The 19,721-nt window shown below is 39.1% G+C and overlaps 1 protein-coding gene across 2 annotated transcripts; it reads right to left on the reverse strand.

Moving 5' to 3' along the window:
• Positions 1-479: 479 nt before the first annotated feature.
• Positions 480-19,641, reverse strand: LOC132973977 (rasGAP-activating-like protein 1). 2 transcript variants are annotated; one of them, XM_061037715.1, is made up of 21 exons: positions 19,134-19,441; positions 18,787-18,843; positions 17,459-17,572; positions 17,047-17,108; positions 14,843-14,972; positions 14,172-14,253; positions 13,857-13,997; positions 13,593-13,684; positions 12,291-12,408; positions 11,938-12,091; positions 9,679-9,743; positions 9,290-9,402; positions 8,496-8,688; positions 8,220-8,357; positions 6,490-6,634; positions 5,635-5,822; positions 4,231-4,368; positions 3,516-3,651; positions 2,782-2,902; positions 2,494-2,570; positions 480-1,995 (listed from the first exon to the last, which is right to left on the reverse strand). In XM_061037715.1, exons 1-21 carry the CDS (start codon positions 19,196-19,198, stop codon positions 1,847-1,849), a joined length of 2,478 nt encoding a protein of 825 aa, XP_060893698.1. In that variant the 5' UTR covers positions 19,199-19,441; the 3' UTR covers positions 480-1,846. The 2 variants fall into 2 exon arrangements, with proteins under 2 accessions (XP_060893698.1, XP_060893699.1); XM_061037716.1 differs by lacking the exons at positions 480-1,995; positions 2,494-2,570; positions 2,782-2,902 and having other exon boundaries at positions 3,527-3,651; positions 4,223-4,368; positions 19,134-19,641.
• Positions 19,642-19,721: the final 80 nt, after the last annotated feature.

A 19,721-nucleotide genomic window follows, 5' to 3' on the forward strand; every position in this document is an offset into this window, starting at 1 on the left:
CACTCTAGTCAGATTTACCTGTCAACCTTTCTCACTGCGTCTCTATTTTATGATTCCAACAATGGCAGTTACGACATGAATGAGGGTAATGTGAGCGGAAGTTGGTTGGCCAAAGAAGTTGACAGCTGGAAAAAAGAAGAGGATGATGAAACTGACTTTCTTGCAATAGCTTAATTATCTCAGAATTGCTGTATCCTGATGTAGTTGTCATGGCTTTGTGTATTGTATTGTATTGTGAGTTACCCTGTGATTCCTGCCCCTAATTAACATTAACATTTACCAGCAGAGGACTTGAGGTACTCAACTCTAATATTTCCTGCATGCAAGTACACACAAGAGTGCAAAGTTGAACCAAGATGTATGTGTAAATAAAAGTTTACTGAGTAATACAGTTCACAATAACAATATACCGAGAACAAAGCATCATAGTGTATTTGCAAAATAAAATACACACAGTTGTGTTTTTCTTTCTTTCTGTAAAAAAAAAAAAAAAGCCCTCATTCAGGGAATATCAAGATGACAAGCAACATCCAACAAAAACAAGATTAACAGGAATAAAGCTTTATTAATGTAGCCTATTGATTGTCATGTCTGGCATGTGTACATCAGTGTTCAATCTAAGGAGGGAGAAATGCTTCCTCCACTTATAAATAACCCACAGGTCTTCAGTGACAGTCACTGTACCTGATGACCATCTTAACAGCTCCAGGGGCGCACAGACCCGTTCTGAGAAATCACAGTTCTAATCTCTATTACACATGATGACCTTCTCTGTTTGAGGGAAACACACTATTTGCCTTAGAGGAAATGGCTTTACAGCATGACCATGTACAGTTTTTGTGTCTCAGACATGCCCAGAGAAAATGACTGTGTAAGATGATTGATTTTGAGGCATTCTAAAGAACTAATTTGGCACCTCAAACGTGGCCTGACAATAAAGGGCAAAATGTAGCGGCCCCCACATTTATAAGAAAATGTAAACTTATAAAAACGTAATTATTACTAGTATCATCTCATTTATATTAAATATGTATTCATTATTTGTATAATACATTTTATTAAGGTTAATATCACCTGTGTGAATTCAGGAATGGCTACTTCAAGAGTAAGAACATTTGAAAAATGAAATATACATTAGATCTTAACATTTAAGTTGACTGGCCATAGCACCAAACAAAGCACATTGTTTGTATAAAGGGACTAAAGCAACATTAAAAAATAATACACAATTTGTTCACTGAATAGGCAGTGTTTCACTGTAGCATGTGCACCAGCTTTTTCATAGTCATGGTGGTATGACTTATAATACTAATGACACTGCTACATTGTTACCATGGTGATAAATTGGCTCAATAGAATACAAAACGTTGATAAAAGCGATATCAAAACACCTTACATTCAGGTACTGTAGAATTCAATACAACAAGCTTGCATAAAAATGTGCCACCGATGTCCTGTTCAGAATTTCAAAATATAAAAGCTTCTTTTCACATTTCACAACAAGTGGGTGCAGGCCATGCAAGGGATTGCTTGTTATCTAGATAAAAAAATATCAAGTCAGATCATGCTTTAACGTCCCCCAGCCCCCTTTCAAGTCAAGTATCATAACCTCTCCCTGGCTGGAGCTGCTGAAGTCGGTGGCACTCAGCAAATACAAAAAAGATTCAAAGTGGCAGAACTCCCTCTGCCCTTTACAGCTGGGAAATGTATTAAGAGGCTGCAGGAGCTTTCACCCTGTGGCCACTCTTTAGTCCCTGACAATCAACAGAGTGAACATCTGATGCTCACTCATGTCTGTACAGGATGCTGGGTGTTATTGATCCCAGTCTTTGTCTCTCTGTGGAGTCTAAGGATTCAGGATGACACTGGTGCTGTCCTCTTTTTCTCTGCGGTGGAAGGTAGCATGAGTCTGCTCCAGATCCTCGATCACCGCCAACAGTCGCGCAGCAACACTGTTACCTGACTTCATCAGCTGAACTTTACATTCTGCACCACCTGAGATTCAGAAGTGCATTAAATACCATCAAAAAATGGTTTGAATATGGAGAACGTTTGTGTTAATTTTCTAACATAAAGCAATACATGAACAATGGACAGAGAGTTAAAGGAATCTTTAATAGGGATAAACAGCATTTTATCCCTTAAGGATCGTTAGTGAATTTATCTAGTCCTGGAAAAAGGTAACCTTTCAGGTTTTTATTAATCTATTTATGTAAGAATCTATATCTATACAAGACTCCACTCTGAAAACATAATATATGAAGTGTGAGAATGATTACACAGTCATCTAAATTGTATTCTGTCATATGAATGAAAAAGAATGAGAGATAGCGTCAACTCCCTATCAGTTGTTGTCTCTGGGGAGGCTGGACTCCAAAACATAGCTTTGCTACATACTAAAAAGAATTAAAAGAAAGCATCACTTTACACTTCTGTTTAAAAAAAGCAAAACACAGAATGATTATTGATTAGATGCAATAGGTGCAGCCTCACCTGGGTGTTTGCTAGAGCTCATCTTTGCTTTATTGCTGGACGTCTGATCAGCGCCTGGCAACTCCAGGTATTTTTTCCTGCAGTATCAGTCACACAAATGTGTTACACAATCATTAACTATCCTCTTAAAGCTGTGTGGTCTTTCTATAGAGTGACAGTAAAATAACTGTCATTTGAGGAGGCAGCAGGAACAGAGCAGTGCATTCCTGTGTTGCAACAGAGACCTCTAGTGCCCATGAAATGAATTGCACCCAGGGCTAAGGCATTGACAGAATATCCTCCACTGACCTGAGTTTGTCTCTGCCCTGGAGAAGCTGCTTGTAAATGGTCTGTGTCTCTACGTCGGGATCCAGCGGATCACTCCAGTCACCCAGAGTCACAGCTGAGTGAGTCCTACTGCAGCCTGTAACTGAGAAACAGACGTGTGTTTTACAGTGCTGCTCTACATATGAACTTCAAACTGAAAATATAAGTGTGTACAGTTTGTAGTGCAGATAGCCAAATAGAAATCTAACTCATATCATACAAGCAATGTCTAATAAAATGATTCTGTTTGTTAAGGACCGTGCAAGCTTTCAGATGGAGACTAAATGTAATTGGTCAGAGAAAATCATATTATGATTGTCAGAGCTTGTTATCCACTGGAGCAGCAAAAACATGGCAGCTACAAATTGAGGGGTTTACACATTAAAAATGGATCACCAGGAGCTCACTCGCTCTTTGAATCCCTGCTGCAAGTTACTCGACTAAGGATAATATGAAGCTGATATAAGAAGAACAGATGCTGATGGACAGAACTACTCATTGCTCAGGGATACTGTTCATTATTGGTGTTCCTTCTGGGGGTGTTGTGTGTAATTTTTTACATTTTTGTAAGAGTAAAACAGGAGCTACATTTGTTTTATATGCTAGCAAATAGCACATAGAACAAGTTAGAAACACTATCCTGAGTCATTAGATAAGGATTTCAAATTGTGTCCAGCAGCAGAAGGAATGCTACAGATTGACAAAATCAGGAATACCAGCTCGGTCGACCTGCAGGCAGCAGGTCCACTTGCCGCTGCGATGAGCTCCTGGGTGGAAAGAGGGCAGCATGCGCTCGTTGTAGATGCTGACTTTCCTGATCGCAGACAGCCACTGATTCAGCTCATTCACGTTCTATTAAGACAAATAATGCAGTAAAATACGAGTTAAGAGGTTCCTTAGTAAAATATTTCTAAGCAAAAGAATGCAATCACATTAGTTATTAGTAATTAAACTTAGTGTTAGAATATAGAGTAAAGAAAGTTTATGAAATGAGTGATTCTCAATTCAGAAAAAGATTAAGGCAGATTCAAATGTGTGTAAGCTATTACTGATTTAACGTAACACAACTTTTGTATTATTTCTCAGCAAAAAACTGACAAGCCTTTACTCTTACATAATATATCGAGGTAGGTTATCTGATGAGTTTCCCTATTATAATTACTATCCTTGAAGTGAACACTTCTTCTTAAGCATATTGGTTTTTAAAGTAGGGAAATGTATAATTGTGAAAATAAAAGCATTTCTTTTTTTTCTGGGCAAAAACAAATAAAATCAGTCTCTTTATTTTAACCTAATATCTAAATGTCAAAACAATAGTGGTTTAAGGAGATATGTTATTTGTGCCAAAGCTAAGGAAAAAAGGCATTTTTGTGTCAAACTTAAAAGGTCATGAACTCTGTGGCTGACTGGCATTTGTCAGTACCAATGCACCTTGCACTGGATGTACATGGTGAGCAGCTGCCCGTCGTTGTCCTGGGTGATGACCTGCATTACGTTCTGCTGCTGGAAGGCATTTTCATCCACTCTCTCCACAGCACACACACACTGAATGGGGATGGAGGAGCGCACCTGCAACAGTTGAGCCACAAACCACATTTCTAATTAACACTAGTATGCAGAGGCTGCTAATGATGGATCATGTTGTAGCCTCAGGCAGGCTCTACTGGGGTTTAAGAAAAAATAAAAGTGACATTAGATCACACAGCAAATTAATGGAGCAGCATCTTATTCTGAAATATTTTGCACACATTAAATTAGGAGGGAGAGTTTGAGGCAAGGAGGAAATGAAGATGAGATCAGCAAAGGCCACTTTAAAGTGTAAATCAGCCACTTCCAACGGGACCTCGCTTTACCCAGAGTGGAGTGCTCCAACATGGAGGAAAGGACATTGTCTGCAATCTGATTTGCAATGTTAGCATGAATCTCCACAGCCCTCAATTACCCCTCTCCTTTATTCCAGTCACACAAAGCCCAGACGGGCTCAAAGAGGGAGCTTTTTACTGGACTGGAGAGAGCCGGCTCTGCTCTCGTGCTCTCCCTCTCACAGTCTCCGGCTGGTGAATTAGAGGAGATCATTATCACGAGGTTAGGCCCTGCATGTTAATATCACTAATGGAGATCAACACAAGTACAATATAGGGAGGATTGGGGATGACTAGAAGGTTTCCTCTTTTTATGAGTCGAGCTGATGAACGCCCTTCTAAGGGCAGACACAGCGGCTAATTCATCATCACCGTCTCAGCTTCTGTCAATGGATAAGTCACTTTCTCATGACTTTGATTCAAAGTGTACTCATCTATTTTAGGCTTGTAAGAGAATAAATACACATTCATCTTGACAAAAAAAAACATTTTTTTTATCTAGATGTCACAACAGAACACAGATGTTTCCCACCATTTTATTTGGTGTCTGAATAATCAGAAAAATTAGGTTGGAACAGTAATTGAAAGTAACCCGAACCCCCAACAGGGAACAGGAAATTCTGACCAAATTCTGAACTATTTTAATCTTTGAAATCTTTTTTAGTTTTTGTTTTTTTACAAGTACTTCATATTAGTTTTTGTATGTGGTGTCAGGATGTAACCTTTTAATTTAGTTCTGAAGAATCAAATATAACATATTTTTATGTGTTCCTGTTGTTTCCACATTGCAGAAAAAAAATGTGGTGACTTCACAAAAGTCTAATGAGAACAATACACAACTTGGTGAGCATCTGAGGATGAGTAGGAACAATACCAACACAAGGAGTAATTTACATTCCAAATGCTAACATTTCTCCTTAAGCAGATATTTAATACATTTCAAAATGTAACGGGGAAATTTAAATCGCCCCACCTGTTCAGTACCAACCTGCCAGTCAGCGGACTTGGCATAGGACAGCGTCTCACTGGTCAACCAGAAGTATCTTTTCTTAAAGGCGAAGCGGGACAGTAGTTGGGGTCCCTCTGCTTTGTGTTTGTGTAGGTATCCCTCTTTAACTGTGACTGAGGGCATGAACACGGCCCTCTGGGGGACCTCAGACACTGCAGAAGGAAGAGGACAGAGTTCTAAACTGAGAAAGTGGAAATGTGTGGCAGTATTTAGTTGCTTCTTACTAGTCCCTATACAAATAAACATCAAATAAATAAAAAGGACTTAGAAATGCACACATAACAGCATGTTCATGCATACAGTCACAAGGTGGTGCTGTGACAATGAACAAACAGTTTTACTGATAAACTACATTTAAAGTCTTCATCAGGCTTCGTAGAGGCCTAACAAGCATCTATGTCTGTCCAACAAATTCACCCTGAGAGCATTAGATGTCAAACTGGCCTTTAAGAGAAAAGAGTGGGTGTTATGTGAAGAAGGAAACATGAGACTTCAGAGGGGGAAGATGTTTCACAACAACAGCCTCACTCACTCATGACGGCAAGAAAGCCGCCAAGCCATGTTGGGTAACCACTGCGGCGTGTGGTTTTTCACTCCAGCTCCCCGCCAGCTCATTAACCCTGTCATATCTTCTCTACGCCTCCAGCAAGCTATTAATTTTTTAACTGCTTAGCTTCTGTATTATTTCATTTAATCCTGATATGAGGCGGGGGCTGCTACACTAGCAGCTGGCCTGTGAGTTATTAGCTCAGCAGCATGACCTCCTTTTCTTTTCCTTGATTACATGTTTAGTGGTGTGTTCATTCATGTCAGCCTTACCAACATGGTGATCTATGTCGATCAGCTTGTCCAAGAAGTCTTTGACGGAGGCTACACTGCGAAGGATGATGGGATGAAGAGGCGCCATCCACTGCTCCTTTCCATGACCAAGCTGAAGGCCCAGGTTCCCAACGCTTTGTAAGGCCTGGCGACGGTGAAAACACAACATCAGCTCCCATCTCAGGCACATCAAATCTCCACAAACTGACAGAACTCAGTGTGAGTGACTGTACATCTCAAAGTCGAAGATCAAACAGGTCCCTGAGGCCAAGCATGCTGTGAGGCCTTTTGTCCAGCCCACACCTGGCAGAGGGTGCGGAGGAAGTCCCGCTTCTCTCTGAAGCTCGGTTTTGAACCGCAGTCACACACACACACACACACATACACACGTACAGGTAAAAATAGCCTGTTCCCTTTCTCTGTAGAGGACCCATGGCAACAGCACTTCAGCACCATGGACAGCAACTACAGAAGCCATACGTGGGAGAGAAAAAAGGTCTCACTTTTTTTCAGATATGTGACCATGACGCCCCTGTTACAATCATATACAGAGCACTTGCTTAACCCTTGTGCACTCTTAACAGAAATCATGCTAATAACTCTTTATGACCTTTTGATTTTGAATTTAAAAATGACCCCTTTCCATAGTTTGTATCATATAGGCCTACCAACAATGCATTTGTAAAAAAAAAAATAATTATATATATATATATATATATATACATACATACATATATATTGAAACATTTTCAACATACTAACAGGTAATGAAATTAATCTACTTGTCTTATCCCAGTCTGACATGGGTCAATGATAACTCACAAGATTGATTTTGCTGCATTTTGTTTTTTAGGTGCAATGCAGATTTGAAAAGAAAAGTCAATTAATTTCCTCCTATGAGCAAAATATGGACGTGCCACTCTCCCCCTTGTAAAATTGTTGTGCTCCACCTGGTACGTGCTGTACCTGTACTAACTACTGTGTAGCGTGATGTTGCTGATGTTGTTTGGCAAGGGGACATGAGTTCATGTTGATCTGAATTTACTTGGAGGGGACAGAACTTCTCTTGAAAGACAAATGCATCCCGTTGCCCTGGTTTGTGCATGTGTGCGCTCTAGCACACACTTTTTCACACACAGTGTTTCTACACACAGTGCAGAACGGGGTTGTAATTACAATTCATAAGAAAGCCAAACTTCAATCAAAACAACCAATCTTTACCAAATACAAAGGGTGTACATATAAAAAAAAAATCTAACTCTACTGACCAAAAACATCATCATAAGCTCTGCTGTGTCACCTACTAGATGCTTTTCTTTCCACTTAAAAAAATCAAGGATGTCGATGGTGTCTTTCTTTTGTAACCGTATGTACTCTCTCTTGTAACAGGAAGATTTTGAGGGGAATTATGCGGGATTGTATTGTTTAAAGTTTAATGGAAAACAACTGCAAACTTAAATAAATCAAACATCATAAAGAAACCCATTTTGAAAGCTCTTAGTATGATCAAACATATTGTATTTTGTATTCCTGCTTTATATTCATTTATATTACACTTGCAAATTCACATTCCTCACTGTTTTCAGACAGCATGTGGCCTTGCATCCAGTCATACCACTTCTTAACAGTTTGTTTGTTAGTCCTTTAAGTGTGATGTCTGGACATGAATAAATTATTCATAGTGTTGTCTGTGTGTGTGTGTGTGTGTGTGTCCGTGTTGTGTAGCGTACCTTGGCTAATAGCAGTAGTGTTCTGCTTGTACGAGTATCAGCGTGCTGATCCCTCAACTGAAACAGTTTAGGTGTGAGGATTGCAGGGGCGAAAAAACGCAGGAAAAAGAATCCACTGATGGCAAGATACTTCACATCCTGCCAAAATGAAGATAATCCGACAGAAAGCACAGAGTTTTCTTATGGATGAATATATTCCAAGTTATGATAATGCACAAAGAAATAAAGACACTTTGCATATACAAAGGTACTAAAAATGTGTTTCACCAGCCTGACCTCATTCTCAGGTTCAGCAAATTGCTCCTCCACTCTCTTGTGTAGCTGTTTGAAGGTCACTCTCATAACAGGAGGACACTGATCGACTGAGCCCACAATTGATTCAATGATGCTAGCTAAGTAGCTGTGCAGCATCTCCACACTGCTGTCCCGCACCTCCGCCTCCGATACTGCACCCTTAAACGAAATTCGTCTTAAGAGAGAAAGAAAGACAACACAAATGAGTGAATGCCTGTGTCTGATCAAATGAGTATTTGCATGAAATCTTATCAAACAACAGCTGTTTTGTTTATTAATTTTGTTGTTATAGTCAGATGAAAATGCCTCTTAAAAAAGCACTGAACGACCTCCCTGTTTCTAATGATGTCCCTTCATGTGTCAGCATGTATTCTTAGAGGTCGTACAGATTGTCACAGATATTGAGCTCTGATTTAAACTCGCCAATACAGATTATTAGACAGGGAGTATAGAAGAAAAAACTAGGTGATGCTATGCAGATCTACAGCAGACACAGAGCGTGTTAGATCCTGGAACTTCCCCATGTCACAGATAGACATCTCAGGGAGGTCACAGCAGTTGCCAGGCAACAGCCTTCCCCCGATTTTTACAGCTTCTTTTTTTTTCATACTCTCACGCTCATGTCTTCCTCTCTGGGGTGAAATGTAGAGGAAGTCTCCAGTGGCAGTTTTGCCATTTGACCACTTAACCACATAGATTTGTGAACAAACAAAACAGATCAGTGAGGCAGATCAGGGTTATTTTTAGGTCTGAAAATAATCATGGTTTTGTTTTACCTGGTGCGGTTCAGGTCAATCTTACACGGGTCGAGCTCGATGTATTTCTTCTCATCAAAGATGCGGTTGATGATCGGCTTCAGCACCTCATGCAGATACAACATACCAACAGCCTGCAGAGAACACACCCACATCTCAATTACATCTATGCATATGTTTATTTCATAAATGTGCAAAAAGAAAAGAAGGTACAGTATAATGCAGCAGGAAATCATATGACATGTAACTTACACAGTGCACATTTCAAAGAGATAGTGAATGACAAAGGGCAGAGACACAAAAGGGTTAGAAATAATAATCAGTAAACTCACCTTAATATACAGTAGAAACAGAAAAAAACAAAGACTGACAATTTCTGATGAAGAAAAATTAAATATGCATCATCCCACCTTCATGAACTGTTCCATGGCCTTGGAGGAAAGTGAGTTGGAGCGAAATAAAGTGTTTGGATCAGCTATGAAAGTAAAACAGAAAAGAGAAAGATAAGTTTGCAGAACATAACAGAACTAAACATAAAATAAATCATATAATACAAAACATTCAACCATAACAGAGATAGCAAATTAGTTTCAAAGAAACGTAGGTCCCGTGTCCACCTAGCGTTCTTTCCGGGAAGAAGAGCGCTAGCTGTGCGCTCAGGACGCTTGCATTAAGCATTCGTGCGATGAGAAGAAAAGTGCCGCACGTCCATCCTGTCCCTATGACAACAGTCTGTAGACCGACACGGCTCCGTTGCTTTTACTGCTCGTTTACTCGTTTATTTCCGTATCAGACATGGAGCAAAGAGGATGTGGGTACAAGACATGATCCGTAGGCGGCAAAACTACAGGGAATATCCAACATTTGGGAAAGAACGCCAGTGTCATCAACAGCATCTTTCTGAAAAGTTGAAAGATTTTCAACTTGAGTGCTCGGAACAAAAAGAGTTTAGCACTTGGAAAAGGACAGCAGCCACCTGCTGCTGCGAACGCTTTGTACTCATTGAAAACAATTGAAAAAAGATGATGGCGCTAATGAAAACGCTGGGTGGACACGGGGCAATAAATATGATTAATTCAATTTAAAGAAAGAGAAGGGTCTGCTGATTTCTGATTTCTTGCTACATCTTTAAATGCCTGATATATGTAAATAATGAACATATTGCAAGAGAACTTTGTTGTATTTAGTCGATCCCAATCTTTCTTGTCCCTCAATTGCCATAATTTCTCTACTTTTAAATGTTTAAATGCCATATGGTAAGCTCATTGTTTCATAGTGCTTTATAAATCGAGCTTTTCTTACTTTCTCCCAACAATTGTAATGAAGCATCATTGGATTCTCACTGACTCCCTGATTAGGCACATAATCATGCTTCATTAGAACCTGTGAGATAACTAAATACCTTTATGAAATTAATTAGTAGCTGTTAATTCAGTGTGTAGGCCTACATCTTTTGTCCATTTCTGCCTTTTGGTCTGGCTCCAGGTTATTTGGCTGTGCATGCTTTTGATTCTGTTTGATCTATGTTTATCTGCCAGGCATTGATCTGCTGTAGACACCAAGCTCAGAGTCACAAATAAAGACAGGCTGTCGTTGCAGCAGCATCTTTTAAATCCTTCAAGGTGGTGATTCTAAAGTATCCATGGTGACAGATCTGGGTCACCAGGTAAAGTCTTTTATTTTTTAAGATGAGGGTTTTGGGGGAAATTGTGTTTTGTTTTTTGTTTTTTTTTACTGGGGGTGTTCATTGAATTTTGTCTAACTCTAACATCTGGCTGTTGAAACCATATTGTCTTGATCTGACGGTTAACATTTTGATCATGTGGAGTTGCTATGGTAACGTATGCTTATTATTTCAAGCTACACAGACGGAAGCCAAAGACCAAAACACAACTGTGTGTGAGAATTAGCAATTTGGACGTGTTTGAACATGACTAACATAGAGCACAGAGAGGCCAAAAAAAGACTGCTGGGTGAGTAAATAATTGGCGTCAGGTTCGTAAATATAGTGTGGGAAGACTTGAACTGCCTACACACAGACCATGGATGGCTGTTCAGAGACCTTGACGCCATTTTAGTATTAAATAGAAGCATCAGTCAGAAGGTCTCTGGAGAAGGGGAAATAAATAGACCGCCGAGTCCCAAATACTGACTCAGAGATAAACTTAGGTTAGTGAATACGCACGCTGTTTATTACATATTCATAGCTGTTACATTAAATTACATTATAATGGTGCAAAATTATACAATGGTGCAAAATAAAAAATAAAGGTTCAAGCAACCAAGATATTCATTTGGGCGCCATAACTATACTGTTTATCTGCTTCCAGATCAGCCAGAAGTTAGTTGGAGTAAGCTTTTCCAATATGGGCAACCACCACCGTTGGGCTTCATAATGCCTCTCTAGAAACCAATTGGTGATGTCACTGACACTTCCATGTTTAACAGATTCTATGGTTTGCCCAACACCCCCTCTCACACACTCCCTCCAACAGCTGCTGAAAACTGACTGGAAGCTATGCACTTTATATGAACTTTACATTGGAAAATAATCTGCTTGAGATGTGATATTTGCACGATAAACTTGCTGCTGCCCGCCATTTTATTCATGCATCATAACACACTGCATGTTTGCAAATCTGTTGACAATAAAGTGGTGTATGTCTTACTGGTGTTGTTGACCTCCCGGGTGTTTAGGTAATCCAGAAATGGCACCACCAGGCCCTGACCCAGGTAGATCTTCACCAGAGTCATCGCCACATCCTGCCGGCTCTCCACTGTGGTCACGTCCTCCAGCATGGTCAGGGCACTGCTGTCCTCTACCTGGAGAGAAAAAAAACATTTGAAAACAGCGCTCTGATAGTTACAAATACTTGTTCAATTTAAAGCTAACGCTTAATGAATCAAGTGGTCAAGTTAAGTTAGAAGTGGATGAGCAGTCTTTAATTGATATGTCATAATAACGTTTGACGTACAGATGAATATGTAAATATAGAAAGAAAGATAAAAAGGTGATGCTGACCTCTGTGGGTGAAATGACCGACTCCACCAGAAGGTGAATGAGGGGCTGATAGTACACAGAGGGCAGGATTCGATCCTCCACCAAACGCACCTTTAGCCTCAGTGCTCCCAGCTTCCCTCTGACAACGGGGGAAAAACACAAGAATCTAAAGAAGAGGAGATTTGCTGCACACCGTGTTAGAGTGAAGTAAGTCCGTGTTACATTATCCTGGAGAGGATGGAAAAAATAGTCTATGATTGTAACAAGAACATTTATAAATATTTCCAACAAACCATAAAGTGCTGTCAACTCTGTGACACACTACCAACTGAAATTAATCCTAAATATAAAATGTTTCACACAAAAGGTCAAGTGCTGATTAAAAGCACATGTAGAGCTGTACTCATTTGCAGCATGTTTGTAATGTAACATGTCTAGCTATTATCGTATTTAGAATGCATTGTTAAATTAAGGCATGTTCAAAGGCCCAGCTAGGCAAAAGCGTTGAAAATTAGCAAAAGCTATACACTCTCTGACATCGCTTTAATGCCCTGTTTTGAACTTTGTTAAATTGCATTGTCCCTATTAAATTAAATTAATTAAAATTCAAACAAGAGTTCCAGGATTACTTTATTTTTATGAAGGTTAGGGCAATTAAAGACAATTGACTTTCTGTGGTCGTTTTAGACTTGCAGTATAATTGGTACTGGTATGATGAAGGACTTTGTTTACAGAAGCGTAAAAAGAAGAAACTGATCACACTGTTTAGAATTTTTGCATATCATTCATTTTTACACCTATTTTAGAAATTGTGTACATTTTTTACAACGGGATCCTGTTAAAACAAACTAATAACTTGCCAGAGCAGGAACAACATTTCTAGAAACAATATTAAAGGATCTTTACGTTCAAGAAATCTGTCAAAGATGCTCACACTGTTTTCACAGAGAGCTGAGACAGGTTTTCCCAATTGCGTGATCTTTGGTAGAAACATAAACGTAGGTCTTTAACCAGCTTCTATTTATCATTTTTCAATTTTATAAAACCTCTTGAACTGTGACTAATGTCCTGATAAACCTCTGATAATCTCCTTACTTTGACACCATCCTCTCTTTGTCTCTATAATGCTGTGAAACTAAGCTCTACACCTGCATGTGTTCCTTTAAAGCACATTAGACACATTTTCTTCTTTGAGTGCATTTGAAACACTGGATGATGTTTTAATTATATCCCGAAAAATAGTTGAAAGCTAAATGATTGACCTCGTGTTACAAACACACAAACTCACCACATTGTACAAACAAGCACACCCATAATCCTCACCCAGCATCGACCTCATTGTTTCCCAAGGGCAGCAAACGAAACCAGCCCTCTAAAAGAGGTGTCTTGTGCAAACAAGCAAAAGGGATTTCCACCTGGGGAAAGAAAGAACAAACAAGGACACACTATAGGTCAGGCATAATAACTTATTAAGAAGGATAATGGGGGGAAATATTGTAATGTACTTCAAGGTGAGGCAAATTTTGTTGTAATTAGAAGTTGAAATCTGTTAAACATGGTATAATATTATAACTTTGGCTTCCTCACCTTTCCCAAAAAGTCATTCTTTCCCACCATGTCCCAGTCCCACACCTCCACAGTGATGCTTCCCTCCTCACTCAGCTCCTCTGGATCCAGCTCCAGCTCCAGGGTCTCTCCCCAGTGAGGGAAACGGGTCTTTTTTATAATCTAAAAGCGCCACATGTTTTAATGTTAGAAATTCCTAAAACCAGATCTTTCTTCATTAAACATCTTGGACTTTTCTGCTCTATTATATGTGTATAACATATATGTAAAACAATGGAAATGTGTGGCTTCACTGCCACCAGTTCACACTGTACATGCATGCACAATGAAGCTCACCGAGGTCTCTGCACTGTGGTTGTTGAAAATAACTCTTGCAAATGGATCAGAGGTTCCAGAAATGTCTCTTGGAGCCAAATCTCTGCAGGTTTCACCAGACGAAAAGGAAAAAAAAGCTGATTAATACACTCAAGTGCTCAACAAGCTCTTGTTAACTTTGTTTCAAATTAAGTTAGATATGAAGGGCCAGCAAGGAGAGACAGGAAAAAACAACAACAACTACTGATCACTATTCTTTCAGGCTTTAATCACTTCTATTCAAGCTTGTCTAACTACAGAAGTGTCAGGACCTGGCTGACATGCTCATTAGTGTCTGAGAGGGAGAGGCAGCAGCCTGGGACACACAGATGGGGCAGTGAGTGGTGTGATGGAGGCAGAGTGAGTCAGGAGGGGAGTGTGGAGGCTTGTGGGGTGATGGTGAAAACATTTCAGCACAGGAACAGGGACAGTACTGCCAGGTCACAGCTACAGAGATGTATCTTCTGCCTCATGATGACCAGTATAATCAAAACTACATTAAAGTTATTTGATAGTTTAACTTCTTTCCACGTTCATTTACACAAATGTTAAGACTCAACACAAAAAGTGTGCTAATCTGAAGTTTAGTCTGTCTATCATTACCTCAGAATAATCTCATTCTCGTCACACTTTAAAGCTCACAGTTTTGTTACCTGGCTTCAATGACTTGACATCTCAGGCTAATCTTCTCTGCATCTTTGAGCAGCAGCAGACTCAGGTGGATCTCTCCCTGGACTTCTTCATCAGGGTCGACCCTCGTCAAGTTCACCCAGCTATCAAGTCCTGACCAAAACACAGAGAGACTTACTATTAATAGACGTATTTGTTTAAAAGAATCCTCCTGTCTGCATCAACGATCTAAAAACGAAAATAATCTATGAATACAAATTGTATTCTAAAAATCTAAATAATCTGTCTATCGACAAATTGTTTGCTCCCAAGTTTGAAAAGTTAAATAAAAAAATAGAGATGAGGTCTGTTGTAAATATTTAGGCTGAACGTTTTAGTCAATAAAAACATGAAGTTGAACTGCAGGAAAAAAACTGAAACTATTTTTAGAGGCAAGTCCTTCTCCAGTTAGTTTTCAAGCAAACAAGGACAATATTCCCCCATATTTCCCACAGTTGCCAAATATCAATATCAATGAACTACTTTCTAACACTGAATAATCTGATTATAGATGAGTTGATTATTTTACATTTTTGAGTATTGGCATAGGACTATTTCTATATCTGGTTCTATATCTGTTTAAACATGTCCATCGTGTTAGCCAGTGCAATACAGGGTTAAGGCATGAACACTCAAAAATAAAATAGAATGTAAAACTACAACACAGTCCTCGAGAGTCTTGACAACAAGTTTCTTAAGATATAATTAATTGTTTTTTATGTTTCTTAATATCAGAAAAAAGCAGGACGCTTCCTGTGGGGAGAAACTGACCCATGAATCAGTCAAGGGAAGGCAGAGATGCCTGGCGGCTCTCAGGAGAGAAGCATCAGTATGCAGCCAACACACCTTGTAAACACTTTGAGTTATTGAAAAAAACGGCAAGATCATCACGACACACCATATTTTAAACGCAGTATGTCTGGCCAAGACTGTGAAGAGAGAGTGTGAGTTCATGCGGAGACAATCGTGACTAAATTCTTTAAAGTGAAAGCTTCAGCCTGTCTGACATTTAACGGTTAACATGTTGTTGTCCACATTTCACAGCATTGTGGTCTTCATCTGAAAACCTGGTTCAATGAAAAATACATCAACTCTTCACTCAAACAAGCACTGAGGGAGCCACACATCAACATACATGGTCATTTAACTGCCTTCAATGTAACCAAAGCAAATTCACTTTTTTCATACAGTGGACTGATACTTGAAAGTTATTTTAAACCATTTGCATAGCAGTTATTATCTCTCTGTGGTTTTGAGAAATTACATCCTGGTTTAAAATGGTAGATGATTGGGGCTAGAACAGGATTTTCCCGATGTTCCTCAGAAAGAGACTTCTAAAGGAGCTATATGTAAGATATCTACTGAATGAAATCATAAAATGACCTTATTATATCATCAGACATTAAGGAAACATGCTATGTTGATGTGCTGTCTTCTCTGAAAAAGGATGTGGGCAAGCGAACTGGTTCAGATATAACTGATTCTACCCAACCTAAAAAGCCTCTGCATTTCTGTAATAAGCCAAGAAAGTGGTTGGAACGCAGAAATGTTTCAAGACAGATAGATGCAGAGCTGGCTAAACACTGAAGCTTCATTGTCTGTGAAGTGGCAACCTGCATGCAAATCAGCCATGCAGGACTGCAGTACCAAAGAGAGAGGTAAAAACTTTTTTGACTGAATACATGAAACATGTATTCAATAAGCATGATGGGCCGATGGCTATATTTTGCTATTGTTCCATAATAAATATTGCCCTTCATTTGTACATTTTATTAAAATAAATTAAAATACCACTTCAATTTTAATAGTCAAATTTCACTTAAATCATTGAACAAGGGAGGGACATTTAAAACAGTCTTCAGATTTCATTAAACATGTATATATATAAATATATTTCTATATTTGATTACCAGTTTGTTGATGTATGGGGTACACTACAGTGGACTTTTATGTAACTAATTATCATATATCACTCATTTCAAAGTAAAGATGATAAAACGTTTAATAATTTATGCATGAAAGGTTTGAATGTTCAGCTGGTAGACTAAAAAACATTCCCAAAGTCTGCGTCTAAAAAAAGCATGTCTCCTCACTCAGACCTTTGACTCGCTCGTGATAGGCTGCGTGTGTTTAACCTCTGATCTTTAACCTGTCCTGTTACACAGTGGCGCAGTTTGTTCAGTCCTACCTTTAGCTTGAGATCCAATGGCATCTTTACTCAGAGTTATCTTTCCAATAACATCATCGTGGCTGTAGAAAGAAACAAAAGATGATCAGATAGAAGATCCTGGATCGTTAGAGTTTTAAATGAGGTTAAAGAGTCGGCAGACTGATTAGAGAGTGGCCTGTGATGAGAATGAGGAGAGAAAAACAAACTTTAATCACTCAATGTGGGCGACCATCTGCTTGAGGATGTTTGTTTATTCAAAGCTTGGAGTTTTGATTCCAAAAACATTGAAACTGTACACAAGGTTTTAACCCAAATATATCAGTTCAAGAGACAACTAAAGCAAACATTCATGGCATAGACAACTTTAAATCAACTGCCAAGATCTGTCAGTTGTGGTTTAATATGGGATCTTTTGAGACAGATTTGTTACCCGATCGTGTCCTCGTCCATGACTTGAAAGGAGAGTGAGTGGAAACCCATCGGGAGGTGCAGTGTGTACTCTTCACCCCAGAAAGGATTAAGGTTCTTCCATACTGTGGCGGTCCTGAGGAGAGATGTTTAAGCACACTTTTTACAGAAATATATCTCAACCCTAACCCAGTATAATAAAATAATATGTTAGAAATCATTTTGAATCTGGCTGCAGTATAAGTGCTTACATCAATGAAGAATAAGTTTACACTTGTGATAAGCAATAACACATAATGGGTTCAATAAAACAAGTTCAAATCCAAAACATTCATTGCTACAGACGTTTTTTCAAATACTCTGGCTTTTTTACTTATTGTTTTATTTCTATTTCTTATTTTGTTCATATTCTATGTATATTCCCATATTTGCTACTGCTATTTGTGTAAGCAGCTGAAACAACTGAAATTCCCACAAGTGATTAATAAGGTATTATTTCTGATTCTGATTAAGGGTTCAGAAAGATAAAGTAAAATGTAAACTATTGCTATCAATACCAGTCATTTATCATTTTAATAATAAAATTGAAAGACTTAACAGAATACCCAACACTTAGCATCATTTCTGAACCCTTAGTTGTTTCTAAGAGTGTATCTTGCCCTTTATTTGCCACCACAATCTAGCAGTCCCATCATCCATGAGCATCACACTTGAGGAGTCAGTTGGCCAGAAACACTACAAGATAATTAGCGTGAGCGTTTGCAGTGAATCATTGTGCCTTTTTCCCACATGACGCCAGATGGAACAATAACCTCTGAATTCAAGCCCTCGTTTCTGTTAAAGCCAGCATCAGAAGTTTTTGATTGGCTTGGTTTGAAGTGGTACAACTTGGAAACAATGCATTATATATTATATAACAGCTATTGAAAATAAACATATTTTAAGTGTGCTTTATGGGAAACAATCTTTTGAAATTGTGCGCTCCAACACCTCTGAACCTGTGCTCTGTGCTCCTTGTTTAAAACAGGAGATCCCTGCAATAATTGATGCAGTCTCTCCATGGTTACCTGAGGCTGTTTTAAAGGCCAGACCAGTATCAGGTTCTCTGTGTTGGAGGGGCCACGCTGTGGGCACCTCCACAGATATCATACACACTCCACAATGGTTACATACAGTATGTGTATCGTGGTGGAGCACAGCCAGAAACTAGCACAATGTAAATATTTCCACTTGGATGATGAAAGATATTTAAATATGTGCAATTAGCACAATATAAAACTGATGCGCTACATCAAAGGCGACGCTTTTTTAAGCACATAACAGATCTTCAATGATCAAGAGAGAACTCACCTGGCCACAACTTCATTGTCAACTTTTACAATGCAGTATGGGTCACTGGTTCCGGAGCTGAAAATGACAAGAAAGGCAAATAACAGCATGAAACAAAGTAGCATAGATAATTTGCATGGTGGTAAGATGAATTTAACGTATTTTCCTTTTCTTATAATTAAGTAAATTGGAGTACCTGGACCAGACTGACTCACCTCTATTTTACAGAAAGCAATTACCAGAAATTTGCATTGAAAATGTTGGCTAAAATGTCTTCGTATTGGCTTTTTATTTAGCTACTCAAAAACGTTTTGGCTCTAGGCGATATATTCTGAGAGCACAGCAGCACATGCCATTCAGGTACTTACACGTCTTTGGCTGGAAGGTTCCTACCCTCGACAATTCTGAAATAAAGAGATGTGTTTCTGGCCATTTTTAGTCGAGTCCAATTTCTCCTATGTTCCCATACGCGTTCTTACAAATAGTGCTCTTCCCCTCCGCAAGTGAGTTTTCTTCATTTCGTGGCACCTTCAGCGCGTGACGGCGCACAGCCCACCAGTAGCGCGCGACACAGACGCGCATTCATCCCAGTCAGTCAGCAGGTTAAACACTGTGGGTTAAACACTGTGGGTTAACCACTGTGGGTTACACAATGTGTGGGCAGCACAGTGGTGTTTTGGTGTCGTCACTAGGCTATACAGGCTGTCCTTTTAAACGGTAGAAATGTATGAATCATCAGATTGTGTCTTTTCTGAAATAAGAGTGGTTTTCCCTACATTAAGCTGCATTCACAACAGGATGCGACATGTCTTTACGACAGCCTCGTTTATAATATTTTTTAATCGACGTCGTTGCCTTGGAAAGCTGCCATGTTAATTCGTGATACACGCAAATTAATGGTCACACCTGGTAAGTATCTGGACCTCAGGAGCATCTCTTCTTTGATAAAAATGCGC

Source organism: Labrus mixtus, chromosome 5, assembly GCF_963584025.1.
Source record: "Labrus mixtus chromosome 5, fLabMix1.1, whole genome shotgun sequence".
Lineage (NCBI taxonomy): Eukaryota > Metazoa > Chordata > Actinopteri > Labriformes > Labridae > Labrus > Labrus mixtus.